General features: G+C 45.3%; 1 protein-coding gene across 1 annotated transcript in view; it reads right to left on the reverse strand.

The window, feature by feature from the left end:
* The window catches only part of GSE1 (Gse1 coiled-coil protein), a 350542-nt gene that overhangs the window by 4864 nt on the left and 319559 nt on the right, over positions 1-26119 (reverse strand). Inside the window, exons 5-15 of the mRNA XM_055000396.1 lie at positions 18167-18357; positions 16810-17010; positions 15780-15971; positions 15368-15684; positions 13929-14256; positions 9917-10512; positions 7641-7753; positions 6733-7003; positions 5807-5914; positions 4231-4605; positions 1124-1405 (exon numbers count right to left, since the gene is read on the reverse strand). Coding sequence (XP_054856371.1) covers positions 1124-1405; positions 4231-4605; positions 5807-5914; positions 6733-7003; positions 7641-7753; positions 9917-10512; positions 13929-14256; positions 15368-15684; positions 15780-15971; positions 16810-17010; positions 18167-18357 — 2974 coding nt within the window. The remainder of the gene's footprint in view (positions 1-1123; positions 1406-4230; positions 4606-5806; positions 5915-6732; positions 7004-7640; positions 7754-9916; positions 10513-13928; positions 14257-15367; positions 15685-15779; positions 15972-16809; positions 17011-18166; positions 18358-26119) is intronic.

Consider the following 26119-nt stretch of genomic DNA (forward strand, 5'->3'; position numbering starts at 1 on the left):
TAAATCCTTTTAAGACTGCAAAAGAATATAGATCTTCCAAAAACTGGACATCATTTCTTAAATGGAATACCAAACTTTTTAAAACTGGCTTTCACAAGAAGAAAACACAATTACCGATATTAGTTAGCTACTAAATAACTAGACTGTGGAAGGGCGCTAACTACTCAGATCCGGACATGACGGCAACAGATGAGATGAATATGGGCTTCTTGATCCTGACAACAGCCTCAAATGCTGTGGTGCAAGTACCATGTATAATAACAATAAAAACAACAACATTCAATTTATATACTGCCCTTCAGGACAACTTAACACCCACTCAGCGATTTACAAAGAATGTTGTTATTATCCCCACACAATCACCGTGTGAGGTGGGTGGGGCTGAGAGAGCTCTGAGAGAGCTGTGACTGACCCAAGATCACCCAGCTGGTTTCAAGCAGAGGAGCAGGGAATCAAATCCAGTTCTCCAGATTAGAGTCCTGCTGCTCTTAACCACTATTGTGCACTATACTGATTTCTCTCTGTTAGGAAACTTTCTTTTATAATAATTAATCACATTGTTCATTTGCCTCTCCACACTTTCTTTATTACTATATTATTATGACCAGAATTAAACACACTTCAGAAAACTGATATGCAGCCTCTCCAGAGATCTACTTGAGGCTGCTACAATATAAAAATTATACAATATAAGAATTATCAATATTAAAACTAGCAAAATCAATCTGGGGACATAAAAACAGCATAAAACAATATTCAGTTGTCTAATATGAACAGTCCTTGACCTAGAAGCAGACAATAAAAACAGAAAAGACAGAACCCCCTCAATTAAAAGCTGGGGTAAAAAAAAATGTTTTGGCCTGGTGCCTAAAGGACAGTTTTAAATCCAGATGCTGTAAAATTTTATAAAATAACAGTTACTATCCTTGATCTCAAATTGTTCTAAACAGCAAAGAACTTACTAGAATGAAGAGATCCCTACTGAATTCTACAGACCATTAAAGCAACTGCTAAAGTCATTAAGCTTAGACCACCTGCTTAATTTTTTTTCTTCTGTTTATTATTGAAAAAGAACCTGGACCGAAATGCTTTGAAGAAGATCCCCTGCATTACTTTAGCTTACCTTCTATATGTTCCTGGTAGGCTTCAAAGATTGCTTCAATCCCATGCCACTTAGGTCTAGGGTAGTCATCCTCCTCTTCCTCTTCCCCCTCTTCCTCCTCCTCCTCCTCAGAGTCAGAGACTTTGTCATGTGGTTGTGGGTTGAGCCCCTTGTGCTGGGCATCTTTCTGACCATTCTGCTGTGGCAGAGAGATCCAGTTTGAGGTCTGCAGCTCCGGAATGTTATAATGAATGGAGGCGTCGACTTTGTGGTTATGTTCTGCAGAATGAGCCATTGCATTACCTAAAAAGTCAACACAGAAAAGATAAAAACATCTACAGATTTTGTGCCTCCAACAATTACCTTTACTATATTTAGCTGTAAAGCGGGTAGCCTATATCGACCACAAAGGCAGCAAAATTAGGTCACCTGTAGACAAAGTTCGTACATACTCAAGGGTTTTTTCAGGTATGGGGAAACATTAAAAAGTCATGTTAATTCAAGTATTGATAACCGGCGCACCAATGGAGATGGACGTTCTCAAGCTTTAGAATCTGCTAGGAGCAAATGTGGTTTATATACAGGCAGTGTTGGGGGGGTTTGGCACACATATGGGGATGACCCATATCTAGAAAGCTCTTATTTTGTAAAATGTTAAAAAACAGTCTAACCTAGAAAGTATTACAGGGAGCAGGTGTGTTCAGGTCCCTTGGAATGCTGAGATTCCGTTAAAGAACAACAAAAGGATGCCGCTGGAGAACTAGCCAGCTAAACCAGGTAACAGTTAACTATCCTGGACAGATTTGGCATACGTGTTCTCCCCTCCTACATTTTATTCACATAAACCTCATGACATACATTATGCTGAAATAGTGCGACTGGCCCAAGATCGTCAGGGAGGTTTTATGATTGAGTGGAAGATTTCCATCAATCTGCCTGGATCAACAGTCAGCCAACTAGTCCTCCAACAGTGATCAGCCACTCTTTGGGAGAGGAAGAGAGAGACATTGAGGCTCTTTCCATTGGCCGTTACCATGGATTTTTTTTGTTATCTCCTTTGAGTTTTCTTTTGAAAAATAAAGACAGACTATACATATAATAAATACAGAGTGTGAATTAACTAAACTCTTGGGGCGGGGGGGAAATACTGTCTCCCTGTAATAAGACCAGGTGATTCTGAACAAAAAGCCACGTGAAACCAGAGTAGCAGCTCAATTATTCTAAAGCAAATTAATAAACCTAGATACAGGCGTGCCAGGAAAAAAGGCAAAATACTTTCAATAAAATATTTTGCAATAACACCTGATCTATGAGCACGGACAAATACTGTCAAATATTACAAGAAGCCAATAATGCCTATATGAAGACATTAACTCACCTTTGAATTTTATTACAATTTATTAGCAAAGACAAGAGGAGGCAGATGGCCCACATTCCTGCAGCAGTCAAAGGAGAACTAGTAGCATCTCCTACTGGCTGCATGCTGTGTCACAACTACCTTTAAAAGCTTTCAAAAAAAATCACTGCTGTTATTTCACTGTTTCTCTGTTTTAATGTCTTTTTTTTTTTAAACCATGGAACTGTAAACTGATCGTAGTATTGCAGGATAAAAGTCCTGGAAGGCAATCGTTTAAATTTACAGAAGCTTTATATAATTCACTTATAATTTTTAAGAGTTAATTTGTTTCACAATAACTAACAACTACATAATTTGCTTTTTAATTAGCAAAGGTTATCAAAACTTGTTGATTAAAGTAGGGCTTTTTCTTGTTCTCAGATCTCTAAGGTGCCACTGAACTCAAATCCTGCTGTTCTACCGCAGACAAACACGGCTACCCACCTAAACTTAACCAATATGTGACAGTATTGTCAGCAAACAAAATCTTTTTTGGACTTGTCAAGCTGTCCCACATGAATCCTGCCCCTCCGTTTCAATTACTCAAGCACTTTTGCAGAAAATGTTCTAAGCTACTATTTGTATCCAAGTATCACTCAGAGGACCTACTCATAGTAAGGCTTTATTGCTCGAGAATATACCTCTGGGAAGAGCAGAATACGAAGAAGAAAGGGCTGGGGAATATAGCATGGAGGGGGGTGGGGGAGAGAAGCACAAGTCAAGGTCAAGGAACAAGTCAGAGGCACAGTGGAGTTCTAGGACCCCAGCTGGCAACCTCAGATCAAGTGCCTTAGAAATTCAATACCTCTTCTTTCAAAATACATCTGCCTAAAAAGACATTAGCACTTTTAACAGTTTCTGTTCAAGAGGTTATTTCAAATGAATGGTATGTCAGGAAGATTAATGCTCCTTATTCAATACAAGAGACATTTTTTCCAGAGATTTTACTATCTCTCTTGGAGCCAGTCAATGAAAACATTTATGGGCCATACCTTCAGCTGCTAGATTGGCTGTTCCTATTGGAGGCCTTAATTTTTTTTTAGTATGTTTCCCATTGACAGCCACCTGTACACACTAGTAACTTTACATTCTGCACTCCTGCCCGATGAAATTAATGAGCTTTTCACTAAGTGAGCTATATATTCAATGCATTTCATGAAGCTATCATTTCTTACCTTCCACTGACAACGATTCAGGCTACTCTAGCAACGAATGGGATTTGATACAGCGATGATAAAGTCTTGACAATGTATTTAGGTAGGCACACTGTATTTGTGTTAGCAGGCTGGAACCTACACCAGGTACTTATCTGATTTTGGTTTTTCCACAATGGTAATTTCCAAGTTAGAAAACAAAAGCATGTTCCCTTCTTTCTCTGGAATGCACTGAGATAGACTGAAGCACTGTTAAGCAGATTATTGAATGCATATTTTGAGCAACTCTGGTTGTAGAGAGCACTAAAAATGGAATGTGCAGACGACTCCATTTGCATTCACAAACTGGCTTAGCTGGTTTCTTGGTCTGCTGCTCTGCACATCCCAAATGAAGATGATACACCACAGTGCAAGGTTTGCACACACAAGGGTACAGTTTAAGCAAGTGGAATCTGACTTCCAGTGGCAGAGATCATAACCGAGCTCTAAAATCCACACCCACAACTCAAAATCTTGTGAATTTCCTTTCCGCACAGTTCCCTGGCACAATGTTGTTATTTTGCTGTTTCCCCCATTACCTTTGTGTTTCTGCAGAGCTTTCTGTGTAGACTGTAATACGGACTCATGGAACTGATGTGCAAATTCCTCGGCTATAAAGGGCTCCCATGGCTTGTTCTTCCCGTTCATACTGTGCGACAGTGGCACAGGGATGTCTTTGGGCAAAGGGCCCCGGACATAGTTGAAGATGCTCAGGCTTTTCTTGGCTGTGTGCCCATCGCTCAACTTGGGCTTCTCAGCTGAGACAGGAACCGTCTCCTTGGCTCTGTGAAGCTCATGTGGTCTCAGCTGTTCTATTCTGCTGGGCTCAGCTGTCTTCTGAGTCTCTGGCAAAGAAGCAGCAGCAGTGCCAACCGGTTTATCTGATTCCACAGCAGCTTGCTGCACTTGTGGCTCTTTGGCAAGTAAAAAACAAACAACAACATTAGTTGGAGTAATGGGAGGGCTTCTACAACAGTGCTCTCTGGTATAAATGTCCTTTGTCAAGAAATGCATGGCTAAACACAAAATTTGGAAACAACAACAACAAGATTTGATTTATATATGGCCCTTCAGGATGACTTAACATCCGCTCAGAGCGGTTTACAAAGTATGTTATTATTATCCCCACAACAAAACACCCTGTGGGGCTGAGAGAGCTCTGAGAAGCTGTGACTGACCCAAGGTCACCCAGCTGGCTTCAATTGGAGGAGAGGGGAATCAAACCCGGATCTCCAGATTAGAGTCCCGTGCTCTTAACCACTACACCAAACTACTTTTTGAGTTCATTTTGAAGGAAGTACAACAGAAATTTAGTTCTGGTTGGGGTACACGCCTAAGCATGGAAGAACTATGGTTCTCTAAAACCACAGAACACTTAAAAGAATACTCCAAAATGCCCTTAGATGCAAATTATCACATAAAATGTATATGCTGCCTTTCCAGAGACCTGGCTCACCATAAGAATTGCCAATATTAAAATAAAACATAAAAACAGCACAAAACAACATCCAGCAGCTTAAAACAATATCTGTAAAGCAGTGCTCAGGCTAGACCATAGAACAGCATAAAAAGATGGAATTCCTCAGCTGAATGCCACCAAAAAGAAGACAGTTGCATGCAACGCAGTCCTCCTGTGCTTGCAAGTCCTGGTTCTTGCATATTGTCAAGGATGATTTAAGGAGGAGTCTGAAATAATGAGGCTCAAGGGGCGTCTTTTTTAACATTTCTCAGCCATCATAAGGATCTACGTCCTACTGGAATCAGTGGAATTTCATCCAAATCAATATGCTGGTTTGCGCTGCTCCTCCACTTCTGGAAAGTACAGCACCTGTCCTGCTTTGGCAGACCAGGAAAGACATTTCTCTGGCAGGCACCACATGGCATTTCCATGTATCTAATCTGCCTCAAGGTGACCCAAGCAAAGTGTCACAGAGAGAGGAAAATCCAGCTCACCAAGGGGTTTGCTTTCAGCCGTACGGAGCCCTGAACCCTTGCTCTCATGAAGCTGCCATTCACAGTCTGGACAATGACAGGACTTACCAGTCTGGACAATGACAGGACTTACCAGTCTGGACAATGACAGGACTTACCAGTCTGGACAATGACAGGACTTACCAGTCTGGACAATGACAGGACTGTCCCGTGGTGAACTTTTCACTGTCACTGCTGTGGAGGCACTTTTCTGTTTCATGGCATGGAGCATCTCTACCAGTTTCTCTTTATCTGCAAGATGGGAGGCAGAGACAAAGCCTGGCTTTTATTCTTATACAGCCCAGGGTAACACTCTATTCTTCTGGTTAAGTTTTGATTTGCACTCTCGACACACACCTCTAATACCTTTCAGAGGGCTAGATCGAACAATCCCCCCCAAGCAGCCTTCTTCCAATGGAAGAGCCTCTTAATTTGGAGGAAGGCTTCCAACTTGAGCCAAAAGGAAAGGTGGGGTATAAATATTTTAATAAACAAACAAGTAAAGTGTTCAGTGTAGTGCGAAGATAGAGGTAGGATTCACTGCACTGACTCAGGATTTTTCTTAAGGGCTCAAAGTGCTTTACGTACACCATTACTGCTACACAGCCCAGTAGACTGTTCTCTCGTGGATAATGTAGGGGCGTTCAAAAGTTGGCAATGGCTGCTTGCTGCTCTGTCCAAGGCCAGAACAAATTACAAATACCAAATATTTTTCTACTCCTCACGTAGGTGGATTACACTGGCTGAGGTTTTTAGAAGCCTGCAACCCAGTTTCCTGAACAGCCCTTCCCTGGTGCAGAGGGGCTTCTTTCTTTGCAGCATTCTCTACCTTTTCTTTCATTTTTGGGTCTCTCCTCTGTTTCCTATGCAAGTTTAGCTAAACGTGGACAATATTTGTGCAACAGACAGAGATTTGCAGCCCTCTGACACTGACTAGACACCGCTGCAGTTTGGCTACTGGGTTCTAGAACTGAGATGGTCTTTCATATGGCCTTTACTCAGCAGCCCCAGTGAGATTTCAGCCCCTGGTGGAAGATCTGCACCTCCCACTCCCATAAACGAAGACCTACCTTTCCTTTTCTCAGCACTGATGTGAGTTAAATTGAAATTGGTGAGAAACCGCTTTTTCTCTTCAAAATTGGGACTGTTGTTCATTTCATCAGGGCTGTAACGTGTTGAGAGCACAAAACGGGGAGAAGGCGTCCGGCGTTTATTCTGAACTGTTGGTGGGGAGGGGCTTCTTTCTCGCAGCATTCTCCGCCTTTTCCTTCGTTTTTGGGTCAGCAGCTCCTCCTTCTGTTGTTGAGTGGTCAGTCCAAAAAGTTGCAAGAATTCCAGTTTCTGGATGAGCAAAACATAGGAAGAAAATTCGTCAGGGCTTTCCCTGCCTTAAAATGTACATCGACCTGTGATGTTGTATCAGAGATAGTTTTTTTGAGATGACTTTTTTTAAAAGAAACCACGGGAAAGTATCATTTTGGAAAGGAAGCTGTGATGCCTTAACCACTCTTTTTTAAAGAGAAGGGCCTTGCTTTCCACTTCCTTGTAATTTACAAACGCATCAATGGCCTATCCAAATGTTTGGCAATATGCAGGCAGCTAACAGAAGTAGGCAGAATGTGATTCAAGCAGAACTGGCTCTGGATACCAGCTGGAAGCATCCAGGTTTATAGCTCAAATGCAAATTTGCCATGAGGTGCTGAACAATCACTCCTCCTTGCTACTTAACTAGTTAATGATTTTCAAATCCATATGGTGCATTAAGAGACGGAGAACAGCACCATGTAGCAAAGTTAGCTTTAGCTTTGTTCCAAGCGGCATGAACACCTTAGAGTGGGCATAAGGAAATATATAGCTTAGGGGCCATACAATAAGGCTTTGTCAGCTTGTGTAATTGCAGTGTGGAGACTGGGCCTTGAGTAAATAGTTAGGGACCAGAATGCTTTTCCCATTAGCATGAAGGAAGCGACAGGCTTACTTCTGAGGAGGTGTCTAGCTTCAACGGTGGTTGCTCTGCGACACATCGCAAGTGGGCCCGCACTTCTTCTTCATCACTCTCATCGTAGGAGTCATCCAGATCATAATAGTAACCTGTATGTAGAAGGTGGAACAGGCCAAAACAGTGAAACAGTGTTCCTTTGACCGAGCACTGCCAAGACACCACCAGTCCTTTCAGTCTCTCCGGCTAAGAGGTGGGATCTCATGATGGAACATACTTCAGACAGAAAGCTAGGCTCCGTAGCAAAATGAATTGCGGAACGCCATCACCGTTTTGTGTTACCAGAAGAGCACAGGCAGAGCCAGCCGATGTGCATACAATGAAGCAGAATATCTTGCCCAGGCCTATACTGCAGGGAGGAAAATAAGTTGTTGTGGAATAAAAGGCGCACAGCCTTACTCAGGATTGGGTGTGTTCTGCTCAAAGGATTTCTCATTCTGCAAGGGGGGAAAAATTACGCAAAGCAGAAAAAATAATGGAAAGGAAAAACTGGAGAGAGGCTTGTGAAATGATTCCCCGTGGGCGCGCCCCCCCCCCCCCAGCAGTCACTCAGATGTAAAGGTTGCTACATCTCACACCTATAAAGGAGACAACAGCTGTGAGCTCGCTTATGTTCTGAAACTCCTCCACAGGAAGCTCAAGCCCTGTTGAACAGTAAGACACCAGGCTGCCTTTTGTGCATGCGGCAGCCAGGAGGCACAAGGCAGATGAACGTGGCGGGGTGCTAATGGTAAGGCTCGGGCGCCTCATCGTTCTGAGCAGCCCCGTGTGCCAGACTTGGAGATTCGGTCCTTTCATGATCCTTGTGGTGGGAGCATCTGTGCACTGCAGGAGCAGCCGCTGCCGTCTCCTGGCATGGGAGTGCCCAGCAGCATAAGAGATCAGGTTCATCTGCACAGTGGAACAGCAACTCCCCATGCTGCTAGCTGCCTCACTGACACTGAAGAGCTAAGCGGGCAGATATAGAAAGAGGCACGAGTATAAGGCAGAGAACCCACACCTGGCTGTGACCTGAAGAACAACCATCAGCAGGCATCTACAGCTGAAGTCTATACTCAAAACTCCTTCAGCCCTCCTACTAAGTGCTTTGCTTTTCTCCCCTCAGCTCATCCCATTCTGGTTGTACATTCTGATGAATATTTAAAGCTCCTTTATTAGTCTCCGTTCATCATTTATTAATTGGTCCTATCTTGGAGGCAGGATTTAGAGAGCGGCTCGGATTGGGTGTTCCAGGCAATCTGTTGACAGCAAGTTGCCTGCTCCACAGGAGGTTCAATTAGTTTCCTGAGAGACAGGCAACCCCCCCCCCCACTGCCCACTATCAGAGCTTGGTAAAAACCAAAGGCTAATTTCCCCTTATTTAATAATCTTCCTGGGCGTTACCAATTCAGTTGTGTGCTGAAGGAAGGAAAGATAATAAAATTACCACATTGTGGAGATCCTTCAGGCAAATTAACACACAGAATCCCAACCCTAGAGACTGACAAATCTTTTATCGATCAAGACCACGAAATATGAAAGGACTCAACCCCCAAGTAAGTAAAGCAGGCAACCGCTATGCGTATTCCATTTGGCCATCAAAATCCCCTTTACGGGAAAGGGGATCTTTCCAGCAGCCTTGACGATGGGTTGCCTGAAGAGATCGGATGGGATGGATTCTAGGAATTTGAGGTTTGCAATAAGGCGCTACGCTAAAAGCACTCGAAATTCCTAGAGAGGCCTCCCAACACCACATGGATACCACTGGGTGAGGACCCAAAGGCAAACATAATGGGTAAAAAGTGGTCGTCAGAGTTTACTTCAAGGGATTCTTACATTTCCCTTTAAAAAGCCTTGAGCCACTTTATTCTCCACAAAGCTTTTAAAAATATGTATTTTCTTTAAAACCTAAATCCCAGCAGAAACAATCACATTTTGAGGCTAGCAGCATAGCTACTCCTGCCCTCTCCCACTGCCCATCGTCTCCCTTTATAATGGAATACAAAACAGGTATCAAGTCTGACAAGAGGAAGCATGCTTTTGGTTTGTTGCACAAGCTTGCCAGTACAAAACATCATATTCTGCAGGGACTTTGGCCGAATCTTCTGCCTGCCAAGGGTAAAGGAGGGCAGCCTGGAGGGCTGTTTCTGCCGGCTGCATTTGCTTTGGACAGAGTTACATTATTTAGCGTCTCTAGCTCCCTACACTATTTCCTTTGCTGAAAGATATGGGGCTATTCGAGGCTGGAGATACTACAGACCTTCTCAGGCACTGACCTTTTTCCTGAGCTTCTCTCCGCCTCTTCTCTTCAAGATCCAGTTTGCTGACCAGTTTGCGATGCTGCTGCAAGAATTCATCATAAACGTACATAGGGTCATAGGCCCTGGGCAATGGATGCCTATAGGGTGAACCAGGCTTGCTGTTCAAACTGATGTCAGCAAACTGCCCGCTCTGAGACAGTGATGTCCTCTGCTGGTTCAAAATAGTCTGTGTGGACTTCTCCAGTTCTGCTAAGAAGGGCCCATGGGAAAAACCACCATGATCCGATCCTCCGGGCTCTCTAGCTGGCTGGTACTTGTCCGGGGCTTCTCTTTTCCTGGCCCCTTCCTCCAGTTTCTCTGGACAGTAGACCCGTTCTACCTTCACAAGGGGGATGGCTTGCCGGCTGGGCTCATATTGGCTGGTATGGCCTTGGAGAGGGTGACTCTCCTGTATTCTTCGGGGCTCAGTGGTGTTATCCATTAAAGAGACTGGGTTCCAGAGAGATGTTGGGACAGGATGGTGCTGAGGCTTTGGGGAGATGAGCGGAGGAGGCCCTCCAAAATGCTGCTGTTGGTCTCGGTTACTTGGTTCAGGGCGATTTGGTCCCAATCTGCAGAAAGGATGGACATGTAAGAATTAAGAAAGCATGCACGAACCGTCCAAAAAGCAAGCATTTTATGTCGCTGTTGAAGGAATTTGCAAGGGTCTTGTTGGTATGTAGAACAGTGCGTGGTCACAAAAATTGTAAGTTGGTCTTCTTTGTAGTATCCTTCCAACTGGTGGCTAAAGAATGTGGTCCTAATTGCCACAGATGACTATTTTGTTATCTCATATCTGCTTTTTGCACCTGATTCTGGTGTATTAAAGGCCCTTTACTCCATAGTTTCCATAAAAAAGGTAAAGGTAAAGGTGCAAGCACCGAGTCATCACTGACCCATGGGGGGGTGGGGGTGGGCATCGCATCATGACGTTTTCTTGGCAGCCTTTTGTTACAGGGTGGTTTCCCATTGCCTTCCCCAGTCATCTCCGCTTTACCCCCAGGAAACTGAGTACTCATTTTACCAACCCCGGAAAGATGGAAGGCTGAGTCAATCTTGAGCCGGCTACTTGAACCCGGCTTCCGTCAGGATCAAACTCAGAAGTACTGCAGCTTACCTCTGTGCCACGGGGCTCTTGTCATAGTTTCCATAATTTTTCTCTAAATTGTAACTAAAGAAGGCCTACGTGGCAAAACAGAAGGACTGACTTATGGCTATAAAATTTTCGTATAAAGCTTTCCACTGGAGGAATCTTGGAAAGGTGTATATGTATGTGCATATGTGAAATCAGGCTTGGGCAGAATTGCAGGCTCCACTTCCGAGAGACCAGGCAGTCTGAGAGTGGGAGTGGAGTGACACCTAGTGGTCAGTAAACAAAATGCAGCAGAAATAACGTAAGAGGCACAACGCAAACATCACACTTGCCCACACTACTGTGCGTATTACTTTTCTTCTTCACTTCCATAGCATCCTTCTGCACTCTAATTGTCTTACAATCCATCCTTACAACCCTCCGAGAGACACAATGATTTTTCACGAGCGTCACAGTGGCGTGCATACACACTGGGTAACCCTCCATCTGTAAAAATACACCCCAACATACTTAGGCCCGTGGGTATAAAAGTTAGTCATTTGGTTAAGGAGGAAACTGTCAGCGCTAACAATACTGCAGGGCTCCCAAGTGAGATGGCCCTGAGGATATTAGATTAATATCAGTGGTAACTTCTTTGTGGGCTCTATGCATCACACTGATGGGCTTTGCACCCGTTCACAGCTATTAATTTGGAAATTTCTAGAGGTTGAGTTTATGCCCAAAAATCCTCTCTCCTCAGAGATGCAGGTCAGACTGCACATGCCCAAGGAGGAGGAGTTCCACTTTCTCACGCAGTTCTCTTTAATAATAATAGTAGTAACGTTCGATTTATATACTGCCCTTCAGGACGACTTAACACCCATTCAGAGCGGTTTACAAAGTATGTCATTATTATCCTCAAAACAACAATACCTTGTGAGGTAGGTGGGGCTGAGAGAGCTCCTAGAAGCTGTGACTGGCCCAAGGTCACCTAACTGGCTTCAAGTGCAGGAGTGGGGAATCAAACTCGGTTCTCCAGATTAGAGTCCTGCACTCTTAACCACTACACCAAACTGGCTCCCTTTCATCTGCTGTAGCTCCCCCTTGGAGGTGCTGAACCACCTTCTCTGCTTTCCACTTGCAACCAATACAGCCTGCTGTGCCACAGCCTTCCCTGCATTCTCACAGGGATTCGTTGGCTTTGTGCCTCAAAAAAGGAGGCAACCTCAAATTCGAACGATTCCGACAGCAACAGCTGGTGACATCAGAACATGTAACCGTCTGTGATGCTAAGACCATGGCAGCTGCTACTGCCATACAGCGCTGCACGTGGCTCCAGTGCGCTTTTCTATAACTGGAGGCTAGGACACAAAGAATCGCCTCTTCAGTGAGAAGGCGGATAGGAACACTTGAGAAGATCCAAAAGCCGCATCAACAGCTTCTCCCACGGATGTTAAGTTTGCCTTTTTCAAAGCAGCAGACAGTGCTGTTGAACCCTGCCTCTAGATATTTATTTATTTAATCACATTTCTAGACCACCCTCCCCGTCAGCCGATGGAGCTCTCAAATATGAGAGCTCCATTAGTGCTGCAGCAGTTGTCCCTTCTGTAAGCCTTTCTGCTCAACTTGCAAGTCTTTGTCCTCCTCCAAGTCCTGCCTTTCTACTCAGAGTAAGGGCTCTTTGGAGTCCAAGCAGGGCTTTTGAGGGTTCAAGCATCTCAGTCAACCCTTTTCAAGTCCAGGAGGCCACAAGACCAGACCCCTGGGTTCATTATTGTCAGCCCGGAGGTGGTGAAGAGACCGCAGAGGTCTCTTCACCATTTCCACTATCCAGCTGCAATGGATTAGCAGCCATTGGATTGTGGCTTTTTGAATAAATAGCTCAAGGCTCTCCTCGGGATATTTACAAGGGCCTACCTTGCCCTGCCGTGTGCTTGTGCTGAACCTCTACAAAAGTGGACGACGAACTGAGAATCTGACACTGTCATGCAGGCCGGCAATCTCACTCCTTCTTATAACTGATTAGCTCTTCTAATCCCTTGATAACCCAAATCCAACGGTGTGATCCAGCAGCAGAGCCGAAAGGATTTGAGCCAGTGGTGCTTAAGCGAGCTCTTGGCAACAGAGCTCATGGCAACCCATCAACCCATCCAAGACAGGAGGCGGCAATGGCCGAGATTCTTAATTCTGGGCTGTGCAGCTGCACCTTTTCTCTCCGCCACCCACTGGTAGTTTGCTGCTCTTCACAGAGATAGAGAGACCCTGTTATTCATGCTGCTTCAGCCTCAGGACTGATGTGGTGGGAGCCGGGACTCTTGGCCTGCACACAAAAACCTGCATCTGTGTGGTTGGAGAGACTCCTGTCTTGTTCAAGAGCAATCATCTCGCTATTAGCCAAGCTGGCAATAAAGATCTAAAAGTCAGCGCTGGACTCCCGCTCACACACCCCTTCCTAGACTACGCAGTTGAGGCCAGGAAGCAGCGGTGCCAGCAGCACTACAACCCATTCAGATCTAGAAATCTCCCAGGCCCAGTCCTCGTTCCATCTGCCAACGATGGCAGCAATTAGTGACAACTGCCTCGGTGACACCTGGACACCCTCAGCTGGATGGAGGCCACCCATGCTCAGTCTGCCCAGGCTTCCGAGCAGCTGTCAGATGGCATTAGCTCATGCCCATTGAAATCCAGATTGAGAGGAACCAGATGAAGGCTTTGGGCCTTGTTTATCCTTCTGAGCCATCGGTTCTCCAATGGAAGGTGGCTTGCAAAGAAACCAGCCCAGCTCGGATGGTGACGGGGTGCTTTTACACACTGGCAGCCACGTACAGGATAGCTAGCAACATTGACTGCCCTCAAGAGGCCAAGGCAGTTGGAAGCTCAAGCAGAGAAGCTCAAGTAGAGAAGCTCAAGAGTTACCTGGGGTTCTCTGGCCGATGCTCTGCTTCCATTTGGGTAGACGGGCGCCCGATGTCCAAATGCTGCTCCAACACCTGCTGCCGAAACTCTGACACCTGGGACTGGCGGTCTTCCTTTTCCTGCCGCAGCCGTCGCTGCCGTGCCAGCCACTTCTCTTCCTCGTTGGTGCGCTGGATGAGCAGTGCCGTGGCTGCACTGCTTCCAGGCAGGGGGAAGATACTGTGGCTGGAAATGAGGCTGGGCACAGGATGGTGAGAGGCAGATGACTGGTGCAAAGGATGTTGGACTGGCTTGGGGGTCTGGATGGCAGGAGAATCCTTGGGTTTCTCTGCAGGAAAAAAATAAAGCAAGTTCTCAGAAGCAACACCCACATCAGGCTTCAGTTAGCACTGGAACGCTACTCTCTGCTCACAGTTCACCTGGTGAATTTGGAGATGGCAGCAAAATAATCGGGAGAAGGTGTCACACTTACAAAGCCTGTGCCTAGAATGGTGTTGATGCTCTTTTGCGACAAGTCACCTTGCAATTCTTACTTGAGGAGAGCACGGCACAGGTGACAGCACAATGCCTCAATGTTTTTTTTATGGCCAGAACAGCTTTTAACACCTCCAAGATGCAGGGATGACTCCTCCGACATGTGAATCCACAGGTCTGCTTTAATGGCTATTAACACTAACGACACACAAATGGTGTCTCTTGTCTTCACAATTTGTCCAGTAATTCTGAAGATGCAGCAATAGTAAACAAGGCTATTATGTAAAGCCCCCTGCCCCGCCAGCCCAATGCTGTGTGCAGAATGAATGGTTCCAGTGAGCTTGCATATATTTATTTTAAAATTCTGTCTCCCCGATTAAACTGTGCAAAGTTGGAACAATAAAAGGAAGTTCTGTGGAAAAGAATGGAGACAGAGCCTGACATTAGATGGCTGCTTTGTCAGAGAGGGTAACCATGCAAGAGAGGCCAGACATCTGTAGAGGGCATAAGATCCACTGGAAGTCGAGCCTGAGAGACTTCCCTAGAAAAAGGCAACATATTGCCAAGTGTTTCTCCATAGAACTCTGGGCTAACAATATGCCACATGTATTTGGTGTTTTAAATTGATTTTTTTTAAAAAACAACAACAACACTGTATCCTAATGTCTAATTATGCAGCAAAACTGAGCTCCAAATCTGACTGAGAAGCTCATAGGTGTGTAGAACACAGAAAACATAAGCACAGGCCTAAGATATAAACTGCCAGGGTTCTGTTATGATTAGCACATAAGTTCTACAATGAAACCAACAACAAGCTAAACGGTTCGATGCTGCAAGAGCCTGTGTGGGAAGATTTACTTAAGGCCCTGTCTAGGGACAGAATTTCAAGTTCTTTGTGGGCTGAGCCATATTCAGACCAATAGGCTGTCAAAGGAAAGCCGCTCTAGGTGCTCCCTCAAGGTTACCTGCTCGGTTTGGCGTTAGCTGCTCAGTTGGTTTGACACGTTCTTCTGGCGGGTGACTCCTCAGCCCATGCAGTTCTGACACGGGCAGGAAAGGGACTTCCATGGCTTTGACAATACTCTGTTCCTTCTCCCGGGCTCTCTCTCGCTGCCGCTCCAGCTCCCGCTCTCGTTCCCTTTCCCTCTCCTTTTCTCGCTCCCGTTCTAGTTCTTTCTCCCGCTCCCGCTCCCTCTCCCGCTCCCTCTCTCGCTCGCGGTCAGCTTCTCGCTCTCGCTCCTTCTCTCGCTCCCGCTGCCGCAGTTCTTCATCCATCTGCAATCTGCAAAAACCAAAACAACAGAACTGATTAAGCAATCTCAAAGTGGAGACAAGTCGCTTCCTCCATAATTGCAATAAATCAAGATGTTCCTATACCTTTCTGCAGTCAAGCTGGAGATGCGTTCAGACTGAAGTGCAGAGAGGGACGAATGGGACAGTTCAGTGGGGTACCTCACTCCAGACAGATGGAGGTGCATTGCTGATGGATGAAGGGGTGGGAGTGAACCAGGAGTTGGAATTGGATAGAAAGGCGAGCGCAGAGCTGAAAGGCAGTAGGAATCGTCCATCCTGGGGGGAAAAGAATTATAATTAGTCTAACCCATGGAAAGTAACCACAGACACTCTCTTTGGTGCCTCGGCAGAAATAATGGGTCTTTCATGCTCCAATCTTTACAAAGAGAACTAAACTCAGAAATATGAGCCCCCACCACCCTGATTGTTGGAAGGCCACACCTTCATATGAATAATCATAGCTGTTCATTAAATGCTGGGCCTCGGACATGCACCAGGTGTTGGGAATTCCCACACACGGCACGACCAGTCTAAAATTTTAGGACTCCGAAAATCGGATCAAGAGTCATGAGAGTTTCAGCTTTGGGGAGCTGGGAGAGGGGGGAAAAAAAGATAACAGAATAAATGCCTCTTTCCCCAATGCACACATCAATGCTACAAAAATTAAGAGTCTTGAATGCACAGAACATTTGCTACTCATTGAGGAAAAGCTGGAGACAGTCTGAGCTTCCCCACAGACTCTTTTGAAGACATTTGCACTTTGAGTCCTTTTCCAGATCTGAGCCTTACGCAGCTCAGTATGTCTTGCTGACCAGGGCAGAAGAGAAGCTGGGCAGAGGCAGGCACAGCTCAGCAGGGCTCCATTCAAGGAACAAATTAGCGGGCCAGCGTCGGGAGCCCTGCTGCTGCTTTAAGTAGTTGCCTGTTGTGCTTTATTGCAGCTGTACTAAGGCCCTTAAAGAACTCTCCACTGTGGGCCAAGCCTGCTACTTAGCAGTTGGTTCCAAAGGGCATGCTTGGGTAACTGCCTGGATTACTTGGATTCAAATTCTGGCTCCCAAGAAAACAAAGAGGTGGAATGAGAAGCAGCTGGGCCAAGGACTGCAGCTCTTACCTGAACGCTGGGTGAGGGAAAGGGTGGTGAGCCAAGTAGCTGGGGTGGTAGTACGCAGCTGCCGTAGCTGGGTCTAGAGCAATAGGAGGCAAGGAGGACATGCGGAGCTCTTCAGCTGTATGGTATGGCCGGAAGCTCCGCAAATAGTCTTCTGTGACTGCACTGGGAGGCACCACGTGGTGTACAGGCCGCTGCAAGCTGCTGAGCAGGAGGGAAGGACAAGCAGAGATGCAACTCAGAATGCCCACAACAACCAAGAGGAGGCTCTCCTGGGGAACCGGAGGCACTTCTTCAGAAACCCGGGACCTCGCAAGTGCCCTGCCCCCACTGACAGCCGCATAGGACAGGGAAAATTACAGTACGGCAAGGAGGAAGGGGAGGCAGGGACACATTCCATGCGCTCTCTTGAACAGCACTGCAGTCTGTGCCAGCGCACCTTAGGAGGCTGAGAGTCAAAATGCAGTAAACAACACGCCCCCCCCCCAATCATAGAAAATGCCTCTTTTCTCGGTGACTCTGTTGTTGAGTTGAATTTGCTTCCAAGTTGTTAGTAGACAGCGTTCCCCCTCCCTCACCCGCTCCAAGCATTTAGCTAAAGGCAACAGTGGAACAGCCATCCTTTTAAAACAAGCCTCTTATTTATTATTTGTTTACTTCTTTTATACCCCACCTTTCTCCCCAATAGGGATCCAAAGCAGCTCCTTTCTTCCATTTTATCCCCACAACAACCCTATGAGGGAGGTTAGGCTGGGACTGGCCCAAGATAACACAGCGAGCTTCCATGGCAGAGTGGGAATTCGAACCTGGGACTCCCAGAACCTAGCCCAACGTTCTAACCACTACATTACACTAGCCCTCACGCACCTTTTCCCTCTCTGCTATATGGGGACATATTATAATACTCTTTTAACTGAAAAAGGAATTGCAGAAGTATTGTGCAAAGGCTAACATGCATTTGGGCATACCTTGATTGCCCCAAAAGGCCGACTGAAAACCATTCAGCGACCAGCTCTCAGCACACTGGCCTGGACTCAGCATGTCAAGCAGAAACATAAACAGACTTTGCTCAGTTCCTTTTGCACAAGATCTTGAGCAACACCCAGTGCTTTCATCCCTATATATTATAATGTCCTGAAATTGGTTGCACAAGCAGAAATGGAAGTGGAGATACCCTAAGTGTGACTTCGCACAAGCAGCTGCTGTGGTCTTTTTCTTGTGTTTCTTGCACAATAGCTCTGGTGCAGGTGGACATTTTGCACAGGATCCAAACTACTGTCACTTTGGGGAGCCAGGGACCACCTCACCAATGCACAACTATTGCCTCTTCCCTTCTGACACGCTCAGCAACATCACTTACTTAAGAGGCGGGAAGCGGGAGTCCTGAACAATGGAGTTCGGTGGGATCCCAAAGGAATAAGGCGTCCCGAGCAAGTGAGAAGGGACAGTGGGGCCACTGGCCTTCTCCTGGGGAAGGGGTGCCTCAGCAATTAGGCGGTCCCTGCTGCTGCTGCTGCTGCTTCCTCCATTGCTCCGAGAACCAGCTTCTTGCTAAAAGAGAAAAGGAAGAAATCAATAATGAAATCCCTGCAGTGCCTCTCAGGAAAACTGCAGGGGAAACAAATAGCACAGATCTGTTTGGCCAGATGCAAGTTCAGTACTACTAATTGTGGAGGAAGATAATCTACAAATGCTGTCTACTTCCCAGTGATCCAGTAACAGAGCCTGTGCACCTGAGAAACTTTTCCCCATGTTGCAGTTTTTGTCACAGGCAGTGTTCCTGCAAGTTAAAAGATTACTGGTGTGATGGGCAGAAGTACCGTTGTAAGTATATTAAAAAAAAAAGTAGTGATTTTCCTTTGCAAGGCATTTTACAATCCTTATTATACTGCCCTTTCCTTTATTCTCATTTTCCAAACTGGAGGGAAGCCAAGCAATAAGTCTGTGGCTTCACACTGGGATCACATTCTGCCCCAAACATGATCAGAAAGAAAAGTGTAAGGAAAAACAGAAGGGGAAAAGAAGATGCAGAAAACTGACATAGCCTTATTGAGATTCACGGATAAAACTGATTGTGGGTCATAATCTTGTTCAGCCAAATCCAATGTGTTTTGCTAAATACAAAAATCCAGACACTCATGCAAGAGGCAACTTCTATCTTTGGTCCTAGAATGAGCCAGAAAAGTCTGGTCATTCTATCTCAGAAATGGGGAAAAGGTGCATTTTGGTCATATTGTTGACAGATCTTGCCTTTGTTTTTTTTTTTTTAATATGATAAATGGAGAGAAGACTTCACCAAATATTTTCATTATTATGGGGCCACAAGTCAAGTACTCAAATATATTATTGCAGCTGTCTAAATAAAAGGTGGTTTCTGAACATCTTGAGGTATGTATCTCAGGGACTTTTCATACATGAGGCTTAAATCGCCTTTCAGACTCTCTTGTGTTATTTATCTTAACACCTATTAATGTGGGAGAGAAAGCAGGAGACATGCATCTGTAATACAAATTAGAATTGTGGACAGTGTCAGTTTTCCATTCCCACCCCCACCCCCCCAAATCAGCAAAAGCCTTGTGTCTGAAAACAGGTCCAAGACAATTAAACAGTACTGCATCTTTATCATCATCAATTTTACAAAACATAATCCAAAACCCAGCCTGGTACCAAATCCCATGGATTATAATGGGAAGTACTTTTAGATATGTGTGCTTCACGGGTCAGTGCCATTTCATGTGTCACAGGCCCAACTAGAACCTGGTGAAAGTTGCTTCCACGTGATGCACATGGTGATTTTAACATCGGAAAGCCACATTCTATGTGTCTTCAACCTGGTCATGTGAAGAAGGCTTTGAATTTCTCTGCAAAAAAGGTAAGGTTTTCTTCATGGATCTAAAAGCAATGAATAGCTTAAAAGTCATCCACAAAATCTAACTTTTTCAAAGGATTCCGCATAAAAAATCCCAAGACATGAAAATTATGGTATGCTTAAAATTTGAAAAATCAAGATCTGAAGTATTACCAGAATATGTGCAAAAGTTCAAATCGAGTACCTTGCTTCTCTTCTAATCCTTCTGGCTTAACAGGAAACAATCCAGTATGGTTTACAATATATTCTGCGCCGACTTGCATTTGTCATGGTCTCCAAAGACACTCAAAGTATGAGCCACTGGGGAGTGAAAACATGCTAGGGATTCAAGAAATAAAAGGCTACACGAAATAGGCCCCTGCGGCTGCCTCTGGATTGGCAGGACCTAATATAAATAGTGACAATGTTGTCTTCTGCTCCAAGAAGAGGAGCACCTCCCATCTGCTACACTCCTGCACAAACTCAAATCCCAGTTCCAGTTCTTTTGGGAGCTCCTAGGTCCAGCAACCGATTGTAAGGAAGTCCAGGCTGGTCCTGAAAGTGACACTGAGTCACTAAACTCCAAAAATAATCACGGAATTCTTTTTCAAGAGAACACTCAACTCTATTATCTCACTATCCAAGCTATTGGTGTTGGGGTGCCAGCACGGCCAATCAGAACTGTTGCTTTGTAGTCCAATCGCTGTGCTCAAAAGTAGATATTTGTATATAGTTCATGCAAACAAAGGTTTCTAGCTGCTTATATTGTACTGGTTGTTGTAAAAGTGGGAGTGGTTTCTTCAAGTATAAATTGGTTACTGTTGAGCCTTGAGCCTGTCTGCTTCCAAGCTCCAATAAAGATGTTTATTATAATAAGGAGCTGTTAATCTCGATATACAATATCAGACAAGGCAGAAGAGATGCTTGTTGGGAAGGCAGAGATCTTGCAAGGCATTGCCCTCCCCAGTTTTGATGGAATTTGTCTGACTGTTGCAGACTTCGTTAAGAGCCTAGGGGCTATACTGGATCCAGCGCTACTGCTAGAAAAGCAAGTTAAGGCAGTTGCAAAAAATGCTTTCTACAACCTCACTCTTGTCTGGAAGATGGCTTCCTACCTTGACCCAGCCTATCTGGCCACCTGGATCCATGCTATGGTAACGTCAAAACTTGACTATTGTAATCCACTATACATAGGTCTCCTATCTAAGTCACCTAGAAGACTCTGGTTGGTGCAGAACGCTGCAGCTCGGCTGTTATCAGGAGCAAGCAGAAGCAATCATATTACTACCATTCTGCAGTCTCTCCATTGGCTACCTATAGTTACCGGGCTCCATTCAAGGCATTGGCTATCACATACTTTATGGCCTTGGTCCAAAGCTCCCTATGTTCCCTATGGCAGCTTTGCTCATCTGAACAGGATCTCATGCACATGGGCAAAATCAACAGCTGCCTGTACACATGCATTCTCTGTGGTGGCCCCCACATTATAGAACGGCCTGCCTGAAGAGGTCAGGAGAACCCCCACTCTCCTGGCTTTCCGCAAGTATACAAAACTAAATTATTCAAGAGGGCTTTCTTGCGCAGATGGGAGGGCTGTTCTTTAGAGAGGTGGTCTCAGAGATGCTTCATTAAAGAGAAAGGGACCATAAACTTCACCACTATGTACTATCTCTTGCCTTATGTCCAATCTGTTGCTTCAAATATGTGCTACTATATACTATCTGTTGCCTTAAGTGTGATCCTACTGGGTAGTTCTATGTTGTTTCACATCAGTCTTAGGATTACTTATGCTCTGCTTCAGCATTTCTTTAACTCTGTATTGGATTTTTGCTAATGTATTTTTGTAAATTTGCATTTATATACTCTACAACATTTTTATTGAAATGTCCTTGATATTGACTGTAGTAATCACACACGAGGCAATCCGCCTTGAGTCTCAGTAAGAAAGGCTGACTATAAATGACATAAATAAATACATAATATTTGGAACTTCATAATTTAAAAAAATTAACTGAGGACATAATATAATTTATAAAATTACAAATGGTATGAGAAAATAGAACTTCTTCCTCACTCACTCACTATACCAGAACTCAACAGAACAGTAGACTATACAACAGCAAATACTTGTTCACACACCTACTGCTACAAGATGGATGCTGGATTTGAAATGGCTTTTTAAAAGGATGAGACAAATTCATGGCGATTAGGTATATGAATGATACTGAACTAAACGGAAACTCCTTGTTCAGCGATCTCTCTCTCTCTCCATACCAGTTTCTAGGGGGACAAACATCAGGGCATGATTCTTGCTCTTCATGCAGACTTCACAGAGGCACCTGGTAGACTGCTCTCTGAAACAGGATGCCGGACTATCTGTCACGCCTTAGAAATAGATATTCAGTTTTAAGAGGAAAGAAACTTTTCTGTATTTGGATAAGAGGAAGCCCTCTGTGGCTTTTCCCTAGGAAAAAAGGGCCGATGCCAGCCATTCCTGGACTAAGCCTGGCGTTAGCTGGGATGGCAGCTGCTTGCATGCAATGCTGGCTCTCCTGGCAATAGCAGTGCATGTATGAAGAGCAACAGAGAGCATTAGGAAGCTGGCACTGCCACTAGGGCACAGCTGACTGGTCTGTGACCAGTCATTCTCAGAAGTGGCCAGCCCAAGCACCAGCTGTGCAGGCAGCTGCTTCCCTTTTGCTGCCATTGGTATTCTGGCCAAACACAGGAAGAAAAGAGGAGCGAGGAAGTAGCATCTGGTTTAGGAATCTCATGATGACCTCAACTCCCAGCATCTCCAGACCAAAGACAGTATGCCGGGGCAAATACCAGTTGGTTTCAGGAGCCACCTGAAAACTATAATTCATTGCAGCATTTTTAGGGAACTTCCACCTATGTGGACATACGCCCACTTTTCAATGGCTCCATGCAATAAGGTAGGGGAAAGATAGCCCCACGATAGCCAGATCCAAGCCACAAGGATGAACATCGCAAGGCCTCATCCCATGGCCAAAGATTTATAGGAGAGTGTGGGGAGGAAACAGAGTCAGAAAATATATTTAGCAGCTGCCGGAAGCCTATTCAGCACAAATGAAGATTGTCTAAGTCTTTACCAGAGAAAGAAATATCCCAACTACTGCTCCATTTCTAACATCAGTTCATTTAAATATGCGCACAGTGTAATTTGCTCATTGGTTAACAGTTATGCCAAGTTTAAAATAAGCAAGACTGGCAGGACTATTAAAGCAGGCCACGAACATGCCTGGTACCAGAGCTGCCTTGCACACAGACGCTTTGGACTGCAAAACCCTACAGCAGAATGACTTCTACTGTGTGCCAGAGTTGCGTAGTTGTCAGAGTGTTGAGCTAGGATCTGGGAGACTCCAGGTTCAAATCCCCTCTCTGCCACAAAAGCTTCCTGGGTGACCTTGGGCCAGTCACTCTTTCTCAGCCTAACCTACCTCACAGGGTTCTGGTGAAGATAGAACAGTGAGAACTGTGGTGAAGACAGAACAGAGAAGGGAACAATGTAAGCCCTCTGGGTAGAGAGGTAAAGTATAAATGAAGTAAATAAATACGATTTCAACCCAAGTGCAATAATATGGATAATGAAAAATCCCTACAGCTGATGCCAGGTTCTCTAGGCTACCTCAATATGCAGAGAACTGAAGCAAAAAGGTCACGTCTCAACAAAGACTACAGAAAGACTGTGGCTGAGCTGGGATTTGAACCAGCCCACCAAATGTGAACGCCATCCACTTCATCATATCCCGTTTCAGAGGCAAACTAAAAGAGGTTTGATCACCTGCAAAATCAGAACGGGAAAGCAGGGCTCCAGCGACTGTCCCACAAGTAGCACATCATTTCTAAAGATGAGAAAACCTCAGTCCTGCTAGGAAATCTGCCTGGCATTTAAAGACGATCTTGCCAGGGCGGAACCCAGAGTCCAGCCAAGCCCTGTCCAACTCTTCCTGCTAGCGCCTTCTCCATTTCAAAATCTTGCTTACGTCTAATTGTTCAACAAGGTATTATTGGACAGGAAGGGGAGAAAAACTCTCACCAGTAAGAAGTAGCTGGTTTAGCAACAGCCACCTGAGCACAAGAGCTTAAATACAAGGAAGTGACGGGCACCCAGCAGTCTAAATGCACATCCGCAGACATCCCCTCCTAGACAATATCTAGCGATAAAATATTAACCACCTAATGGGCCTGAATGGCTGACAAAGACTTGTTTAATGTCCTTGCTTACCTTTGGAAGGAAACCCCCATTTGGTGAAGCATTTCTCCCTTGAGGGGCTGCAAAGTTCCAAGCCCGACTGCTGGATTTTGACCAGCTAGGCCACACTCTGGCAACGCGAGATATTAAAATCCAGCAGTGGAGGCTCTTGCCGAGCCCACAAGACACTTTGGTCTGTTTAATGCATAGTTCGCCTGGCAGGGAGCCAAGCGGTCCTTGAAAGCTCTCCCCGGCCCCTTTAAAAGGATAAAAACCTTCTAATGGCTTTGGGCAATCAGCGGGAGACAAGCTCTGCTCAGCAGCACCCTGGATGTGTGCCGAGGCAGAAAAACAGTTTACAGATGTCAAAAGGAGTCAAAATCAGAACACAGACCCCTCCACCCTTCCTGTTCTCATTCGCTGGGTTCTCAAAGATCGTTGTGTTGGTCTGCAGTCAAAGAGCAAGGTGTAGGTCCACAGCAAGATCTGGGTCCAGTAGCACCTTAAAGACCAACTAGATTTCCAAGGTATAAGCTTTCGAGAGTCAGAGCTCCCTTCATTAGAACTTTGACTCTGGAAAGCTCATACCCTGGAAATCTAGTTGGTCTTTAAGGGGCTACTGGACCCAGATCTTGCTCTGGGTTATGGAAGGATCTGCTAAGCAGAATCAGGACCCTGCGTTGGTACAGACAACAGAGTGTTCAGTTCATTCATGAGACGCAAGATCAAATTTGGGGTGCAGACCTCATGAAGCTTCAGGCATCCCTGAGTTCACCTCAAATATGCAATTGGGATCCCTCCATTTTAACCAAGTTTCTGGTTCTCATAAGAAGAAATCTTGTGTATCCTCAAAAGCATCTAGTGAAACCTTTTTTAAACTATGGGAAGAGGCTGCAGAGCCCTGTATGACTTTTATGTTCCTTGTTTGTCAACACTTGCACCTAGTCCAGATCTTCATGACCTCCTGTTTCCCGATTCAGGGCAAAGAAGTTACAGTTCCATATGCTATCAGGATGTTGGAAGCAGAATAAGCTGCATATAAACATATTTGCCCAATCAATTCCAGTGCGGAACGGGGATTTAAAAAAAAACAAAAAACCCTGCATCTCAGGATGCTGTGGACGCTGCCTCTTGGACGGGACAAAGGTTCTGCTTGACCACCCACTGGTTTCCTCGTAGAACATGGATATCTTTTGTTGTCATGATTGCGGTGTGCCCTTTCCTCTCCAAGCTATCCAGCGCATCCTTTGCAGGGAGCTCCCATTCCCTGGCCTTTTGAGGTGGACAGCTTCCCTGGCGGCATCTGACTTCACCTAATCACTGTGCATGCCAGATGGATTCCTCATGAGTCTGCTCTGCTCAAGGCCTTCACCTGACTGCTTCTCTATCACAGCTGTCTACAGCCGAAAGGAAATGTGGGCCATAATTTTTTAAATAAATAAAAAATAAATGGACGGTCAACCCAGGATCAGTGCACAGAACTAAAGCAGGGGACGAAAAGTTAAGAGGACCGTAAGACTAATAAATAAGGGAAAATTTTCAGCAACAGTCTGGCCCAGCATGCTGCCAAATACTACTCAGCATGCTACTGGGTATTTGTAACTTTCTGAGCTGGTCTGTGCCCTTGGTCTGTATCCATCCAAACATCAGGAACTATCCACCAGGGCAAATCTTTCGAAAGAGTTCAAGCCTGACAAATTCCATCCCTGTCTCTCCCCCTTGCTTGATTTATATTGAAATTGATCCGGCCACTGCGAGACCCGTCATGTATTAAGTTGACTGCTAGACAACAGTCAAGGATAATCAGTCGGTGCTGACTGGGAGCGATGACTGGAATTCTCTCCCCCTTCCTCACCATCCTTTGGAAGGTGACACACTTCAACCAGTAGAAGGGACACAGAAATGGTGGTGGTAAAGTTCTGCAGTTTGAATTTGGACACGGGCACAGCGAACTAGCAGTTTTCAAGCTGGCAACTGGAGGCAGCCTGGGGGACTGCAGGGGCTGCCTCTTGCTTTAGGAATGTAAGAAGATTCAATGGTTTCGCTACCTGAGGTAGGGGCCACAAATACAAAAATCTGCAGAGCCGATGTGTGTCTCTAGGGTTCTCAACCAAAGGGAAACAAAACTCTGTGATTCTACCCCAAGAATTCTCACTGTTCAGAGAAGGAGGGAGAGCTTTACAGTGTCTTTGTGCAAAAAACTACAAACTGCCACGTAGTCATCTATAGGCCCTCAGCCCATGCTGGAG

The sequence above is a fragment of the Eublepharis macularius genome, chromosome 16 (assembly GCF_028583425.1).
Source record: "Eublepharis macularius isolate TG4126 chromosome 16, MPM_Emac_v1.0, whole genome shotgun sequence".
NCBI lineage: Eukaryota > Metazoa > Chordata > Lepidosauria > Squamata > Eublepharidae > Eublepharis > Eublepharis macularius.